The sequence below is a fragment of the Ursus americanus genome, chromosome 25, assembly GCF_024610735.1.
Source record: "Ursus americanus isolate L20-20 chromosome 25, mUrsAme1.1.p, whole genome shotgun sequence".
NCBI classification, from domain to species: Eukaryota; Metazoa; Chordata; class Mammalia; order Carnivora; family Ursidae; genus Ursus; species Ursus americanus.
The window spans coordinates 46,039,389-46,047,503 of NC_142151.1; the positions used below are offsets into that span (position 1 = coordinate 46,039,389).

At 34.0% G+C, this 8,115-nt stretch overlaps 1 protein-coding gene across 1 annotated transcript; it reads left to right on the forward strand.

The window, feature by feature from the left end:
- Nucleotides 1-3,868: 3,868 nt before the first annotated feature.
- On the forward strand, nt 3,869-4,804 carry LOC123778894 (olfactory receptor 6C76). Its single transcript, XM_045776550.2, has one exon. The coding sequence runs from the start codon at nt 3,869-3,871 to the stop codon at nt 4,802-4,804; it is 936 nt and encodes a 311-aa protein (XP_045632506.2).
- The last annotated feature ends 3,311 nt before the right edge of the window (nt 4,805-8,115 follow it).

The following is an 8,115-nucleotide window of genomic DNA, read 5'->3' on the forward strand; positions in this document are numbered from 1 at the left end:
GAATTATACAGTATTTGTTCTTTTCTGTCTGGCTTATGAAAATTAGCATAATATCTTCAAGGATCATTGATACTGTGTTTTATGTATCTAATTTCCTTCCCTTTTACTTCTGCATACTGTTACATTGTATGTGTACACCACATTTCTTTATCCATTCACCTATCAATGGACACTGAGGTTGCTACCATACCTTGGCTATTGTAAATAAGGCTGCAATAAACATATCTCTTTGAGTTTCTGATTTCAATTATTGTGGGTATACCTCCAGAACTGGATTTGCAAGATTATATGGCAATGCTGTGTTTAGTTACATATAAAAATATATTAAAAAAATGCATCCAAGGGTGGGGGGGCAGGGGCATTTACTCTCTACCACGCTGGTAAGGGTTGAAAGTATGCATCTTTTGCATGCTGAGTTTGTGTCAAAATAACCCTTCTTATTAAAGTGTTATACATAAACACCACTACTCCAGAGAAATATGTAAATATGTATGAACATTTTAAGTATGAAAAATTATGATCAGTAACTCCTTTTGTGGAAACTTAACACTCAAAAGGTAATAGGACGACAATGCTGAAATGTATATGTGTGTTCTACGCATTCTAATATTACTTGTACCAGGAAAAGATTTTTCAAATTATTTATTTATTTATTTATTTATTTATTTATTTATTTATTTATATTTATTTATTTATGAGAGCAGGGAAGTGGTAGAGGGAGAGAATCTTCAAGCAGACTCCCTGCTGACAGGGGGCTCAATCCCATGACCCATGAGATCACAACTTGAGTGGAAACCAAGAGTCCAACACAACAGAATAAGCCACCCAGCCGCCCCCTGGGAAAATTTTAAAATGCTCAGTAAAGAGGGATTTGATTCCTCATGGCATATCCATAAACTGAAACCATATTCAGCCATTGAAATTGACACTGGTAATGTTTATGCTAATATCAACTGGTTAACTATTGCTTAAAATGAAGATTTCCTAATTAGGTATAAAATGCTTAAAATTAAATATATCACATGAAACAACTCCTTTAAATTGAAAATATCCATGTTGTCACTTTTGTTAAATTATACTTGTCTCTACAATAACGATAAAGTCTCTAATAATCCAATTATTAACTAAATATCTGTTTTTGAAGTACCATTATTGGTTATACAAAAGTAATTTAAATATCCTAGTTTTCATTTATGTAGTATGTTTTAACAGGAAGATACTATTTCAAAGAAGTTTTTTTAGTGTTATATTTATTCACAGTAGAATGAACTGTGCCTAATTTGCTCATTAACAAAGAATAGCTTTGGTGCACATTATATAATAAAATATATCTTGGGTTTTACACTAACATGTTGAAAATAACATAGAAGTGTAAAGGTGAAATCTGAGTTGCTTCTAATTTTATATTTAAACTGGTTATTTATCTATTTTTATTTTCTTTTAAGTAGGCTCCACACCAAGCATGGACCCCAACACGGGGCTTAAGCTCACGACCCTGAGCTCGAGACTTGAAGTGATATCAAGAGTCAGACACTTAAGTGACTGAGCCACCCAGATGCCCCTATATGTAAACTGTTTAGCTCAACTAAAAGAAATATTCTCTAAGGAAATTTTAGTTGGAATGATATATCTCAAAAGTCTTCAATAATTCTAAAATTATTTTATAAGCAATGGAACTAAGTGCTTTTCCTCGATAGTCTCTACTAGTTTGCCTTTCATACCATAAACTGATTCCCCACAGTGTTAAAAACGATAACAGAGGTCGTAGGAATATGAACGTTAGAAAATGTTGGGGTTTTTTTGTGAAGGTTCACTCCTCCCCCAAATACCTGGTCATCATCCTGCTGGCTCATTTACTTAGACTTCTCCTGGGACACAGGTCCTATAATAAACCAATTAAATACACTCACCAAAGTTGATCTTGTGCATGATTTGTCAGTACCCTATTACTATTTTCCCAAAAGTCATTAAGAATTTATCGCAAAGGATGTTTTCCAAAGTAAAAAGATATATCTGTAGCAAAGCACATTAAAGGTGCTCGGTTTACTTTTTTCCTCAGGAAAATAAATGGAAATGGCCCTCTGTGAAATATCAGAATAGCTTATCAAAAAATAATTCTAAGTTGTTTTCCTTTATGAATTTATCTGAAGATTTGCTAGTAAGATGGCAGGTGGGATATTTCAGGATTCCAGATTTGGGACAATGGTGGGGAAAAACATGTTCCATTAAATATTTTGAGATGAAACATCGGGTTTCTATGGGAAATTTACAGCTTTGTGGGAAGACAGGGAAAACAGTTATTTCTCCATGAAGCATTAGCCTACCCCTTGTCTTTTGATTTAACATAATTGGGTACATTAGTTTGCATTCAATATTTCACACTGACCATCAATCTTTTGATAATATGTAAGTATTCTCAGTTTATTTATCTTTGTATGTTTTAGCTTTATATATATCTTTAAATGTTTCAGCTTATATTTTATTCACTACGTACCAGAGATTAGCCTTTGGTGTGTTTCTCTCTCTCAATATATAGAATATATTACCATATGTGTGTGTGTGTGTGTGTGTGTGTGTGTGTGTGTGTGTGTGTGTATTCAATAGTTCAATAAATTAAAATGTAAAAATATTTTAAATGGTAATTTTTACCAATTAACTGAAATATGTGGAACATGACATACTTTCCTTAATATTGATATGTTTATACTTTAGAAAGATTTGATGGATATTCCTGGTGTGGGTGTCCAAGATAGTTCTAAATATATATGTAAGGTGTTTGCTGAACTTCATTAACAATATTTTGTGAACATATTTTTTGATGTTCAACTATTAACTAGATTTTTAAAAGTTATTTTATTAGGAATATTGAAATAATAAAGTGAAAATCACTAAGTTAATTAAGTTTTTATATAAAGATACCTTTCTTTAAAATTTTAATTCCAATATAGTTAACATATAGTGCCATATTATTTCCATGTATACAATACAGTGATCCAGCCGTTCCATACATCAGCCAGTGCTCATCGTAACAAGTGCACTCCTTAATACCCATCATCTGTTTCACCCATCTTCCCTTCCACCTCCCCTCTGGTAACCATCAGATTGTTCTCTGTAGTTAACAGTCTGTTTCTTGATTTAGAAAGACACCATTTTTTTTAAAGAATCAAGAATAAAGATAGGCATTGAAAGGCTCAATTTCTATCTGGAAATAGAATGTATAATAGCTTGAAAAAATATGGGTACTACTTACATAAACTATTGTTTAATACAAATAAAAGTTCATAATGCAACATTAGAATGACTTGGTCTCTGAATTTTTACAATGAAAACAGCAAAAAAAAAAAAAAACTAATAGAGTAGTATTCACTACTTCCCAAAAAGAACACTTAGAATTTTTTTTTCACTAATTTTCATCAGCGGTAGGAATTTTATGCTCAGAAAAGATGACATAAGAAAAACATAATGTCCTCTATATTTTAGGGGGGAAAAAGTGAAGCATGAGAATAACTCATGTTCAATCAATATAGTTCCCATGTAACATTTGTAAAAATGGAGGTGCATATAGCAAAGAATCAGAGGACATTATTCAGAGGAATAAGACTGATTTTAAACACAGAAGATATGCCTATAAGATATATAATAGAACTGGAGAAAATGAGGAATGTATTTATAGAAGGTAAAAATTTTAAAAATTTAAAGCCCCAGGTACTTTTTGTGAAAATACAATCATTTTTTATTTTTTATTTTTTAATTTTTTTACAATCATTATTTTAAAAAATAGGGGCAGATATTTAGGTTTGTCTAAATGATTTATTATTGCCTGTATTGATTTTGCCAGTAAGATTTGTGAAAAAATCAACCACCAGAAATGAAAAATAGAACATCAGTGACCGATTTCATCCTCCTGGGTCTGACTGATAATCCAGAAATACAGGTTGTAATTTTCTTCTTCCTATTTCTCACATATGTACTGAGTGTTACTGGAAATCTCACCATCATCATTCTTACCTTGCTGGATTCCCACCTGAAGACCCCCATGTATTTTTTCCTCAGAAATTTCTCCTTCTTAGAAATTTCATTTACTTCTGTCTGTAATCCTAGATTTTTGATCAGCATCCTAACTGGAGACAAATCTATTTCCTACAATGCTTGTGCAGCTCAGCTATTTTTCTTTATCTTTCTTGGCTCGACAGAATTTTTTCTTCTGGCCTGTATGTCCTGTGATCGTTATGTGGCGATCTGCAAGCCTCTACATTATACAAGCATCATGAGTAACAAGATCTGCTACCAGCTTGTAGTCAGCTCTTGGCTGGCTGGTTTCTTGGTCATCTTCCCAGCACTGGCCATGGGCCTGCAGCTGGATTTCTGTGACTCCAATGTCATTGACCACTTCACCTGTGATTCTGCTCCTTTACTGCAAATCTCTTGCACAGACACAAGTACTCTAGAGCTCATGAGCTTTGTTTTGTCTGTGCTTACTCTTATGTCCACTTTGACGTTAGTAATTCTCTCCTACTCTTACATCCTTAGAACAATTCTGAAAACCCCTTCAGCTCAACAAAGAAAAAAGGCCTTCTCAACCTGCTCCTCCCATATGATAGTTGTTTCTATCGGAAGCTCCATCTTCATGTATGTGAAACCATCGGCAAAGGAAGGGGTTGCTTTGACAAAAGGTGTAGCTATGCTCAACACCTCTGTTGCCCCTATGCTGAATCCATTTATTTACACTTTAAGAAATCAGCAGGTGAAACAAGCACTTAAGGATGTTGTGAGAAAGATACTTTCTTCAAAAACATTGCTCTGACCATAATTTATAAGTAAAATATTGTGAAAATTAAAAGCAGGAAAGCACATTGAAGTGGCCTTGGCATGCTAGAAGAGGAAGCTGAAAGGGGGTAGCCATACCACTCAGTGTCAATTACAGGAAGAACTGTCAATTCCAGACCTCACCAGCAGAATGGAGGGCAGAAAAGAATCATTATTTACAGGCCCCAACAGGGAACATTGCATCTCCTACGATAAATCGACTACCCCTGCAACTCAGCCAATGAGAAATAATCATCACCCTAAATTCTTGCTATTCTCCAACGAACTTTTGTTCAAAACAACTTCTAGATTCCACCTTCTTCTCCACAAAGTAACATTCTTCTTTGTCGGATCTGCCTATAGCTTTCATGAACCAAACTGTAATTCTCATTCATTATTCCCAAATAAACTCATTTTTTTCTGGTAAAATAACCGACTGTTTTGTTTTTAAGGTTAACACTATACACACGACACTTTTCCCAGAGAACCAATAGATAATTCATTGTTTTATTTCTTCTCTCTCCTTACTTTTATCAATTCTCAGGAATACAATTATTTATGTTATTTGGATGCAATGTTCTTACATGAACATCCTTATATGAATTTAAGCACAAAATCATTACAGAATGATTTGTAGTATTTTCCCACAATATAACACAAAGAAATGACTAAATCACTTCTTACATAAATGTATGTGCTTCAAATATAGTGTTGATATTTATCACTGCATAATCTATTCAAACAGCATATGGCATTAGTATTTTTAGTTATTAAATTATATATACATATGATTGTACCTACATATGTATGTACTTACATACGTGTGTGTGTGTGTGTGTGTGTGTGTGTGTGTATGTGTGTGTGTGTTTGCAAGTATATACACACTATTTGGAGTTTTTTTAAGATTTTTTTTTATGTATTCACTTGAGACAGAGAGAGACAGAGGGAGAGCATGAGCAGGGGAGAGAGGCAGAAGCAGACTCCCCTCTGAGCCAGGAACCAGACACAGGGCTCGATTCCAGGACCTGGAGATCATAACCTGAGCTGAAGGCAGACACTTAACCATATGAGCCACCCAGATGCATATATATACTGTTTTAATGATTTTTTAAAAATGATCCATAGAAGAAACTTACAGGATAGAGGGATAGCAGATATACAAACAAACATTAAATTAAAAGTCAAACAATGTAGAGTAGGGGGGCATTATTTCTTATGTTGATCATGAAATTCAATTCACAATTTACTTACTTCCAATATAAAACAGAAAACTTGAATTACATGTTTGTCATTATGACAGCAAAGCAATAAGAGCTAGAGTAACCCTTTAGCAGTTTTTTTCTTTTGTCTTTAAAGCAATTTATTGTATGAGCACTTAAATAATAATCAATTAATAAGCTATGCCATTAAGAACAAATTTCATGAGTGAAGAACTTTTCTAATTGGAGGTATTACTTAAAGGAAAGGCAATAGCATGTAATCATCTTCCTATAAAACATTTTGCAGACAACTAGCATCATTTCGCTTGGTAATGAAGCTCTCTAGGGACCTTTAACCAAGACTGTGGTTTATAATTATATAACCATACAATATCTTAGCCAATAGTATTGTTTTTTTCTCTAAGTTGTCTCAGTCTAATTTTGATAAGATTCACCTATTGTAGCATGTGGAATTATATTGTGGCCTAATGCACATAAAAAATAAACCATCTCTTCTTGCTTAAAAATGAGAGTAAAACAGTTTTTAGGCAAGTAAAATACCATCCAATTTATATTAGTCATCTTCACTTGGCCTATTTGGTTGTATGGAAAGCACACATAACTGAAGATGCAGGGGCCCTTACAAGATAAAGACCACCTAAGGATGCATATCAACACTCTTTAAACAGTGGCATCCTTCTGGTGAAGGGTCAACTGTTTGACTTGTCCAAGTGACATATTTGATCAGATTTGGACACTACCATTTGTAATCACAACAGAGTCAAATATATAGATAGCACAATATAAATTTAATCACTTAAAAATTGTTACTAGTGTCTGGGATTGTCAGGTGCCTTATGGGAAGGAGCCACACTCTTAGCATCAGCATACTAAGATGCTGAGAAAATCAGGGTGATATAGATAATAAATATCATTGTTCTTTTTCCTTTTTTTTATTTCTTTTTCCCTTGACATCAAGATATGTGATGAATCATCCTTTCACCTAATAGCATCTGTGACAAGTTTAAGTGCTGTAGACCAAAAGTATTTCTCCTAGAATACACCAAGTCATACTGCCGAGTTCTGACTTTGGATATTTTGTGTGTGTTTTTACGATATGCTTAACTCCCTTTAAATGACTTGTACCAACTTTATTTAACCACTCAGTGTCTTGGTTTATTAACTGTCACACTGGGTGAATAATCCATGTCATATTTTTTATTTGATTGATTTTTAATTTGCTTGACAAGGATAAATTAGGTCATTTAAAGTGTTTATTTCAGGAGCCCAATAAATATTTGGTATTATTTTATCATACGATCTTTTTTAGAAAACGCCATCCCTGGATTTAAAGAACCTGACTCTTCCTCTCTTTTCTCTTGTTTTGTTTTCATTCCCAAGTTTACCAATAACTACTTGTCTTCTGTAATTAACTGTTGATAGTATTTTGTTCTCTCATTCTCTATATACCCCCTTTTAAAACTTTATCACAGAGTTCCATACTGCATTCTGAGATAATGACATCTAAACCAATGATTAACCCACTCCTATCATGCAGCCAAGGCCTCAATATCTGACTTCCTAATTTGTGCCGTGTCTAAATGGTTTGAGTAGTGGATTTACTCAAACATTGTTTGGCCTACAACCTCAAAAAAGTATGCTAAGAAAAACAACATCTTTGCTACATAACATCATCTAAGATGTAATTGTCCCAGTGATAAACCTGATATGGAGATTGCCCCCATAAGCCATCTCTTCTATAGAGCATGTCTGGAACTGACAACATGTAAGCATCCCATCTACATTTCTACATGGATATCTGACATCAAAATCAGGGTCCAAAAAATGAAAGTATCCTCTTCTCCTTCCTACAAGCAGAGGTCAGTGGCACCTAAAAATCCTATTCTGACCAGCTGTAATGAGGAACCTCCCTTCACCTTGATGTGAAAGTGGCCAAGTAGGGGACCCACATCTAGCAGTAACAAGGCTGAGTACTTGCCTTCCACTGCTGGACCAGTCCCAGAGGAAGCCAGCTACAACAGAAAGCCTAAGTAAGATCCAGAGACTTAACGTAATAACAAATCTGTCCAGATTTCAATAAAAAAATCAC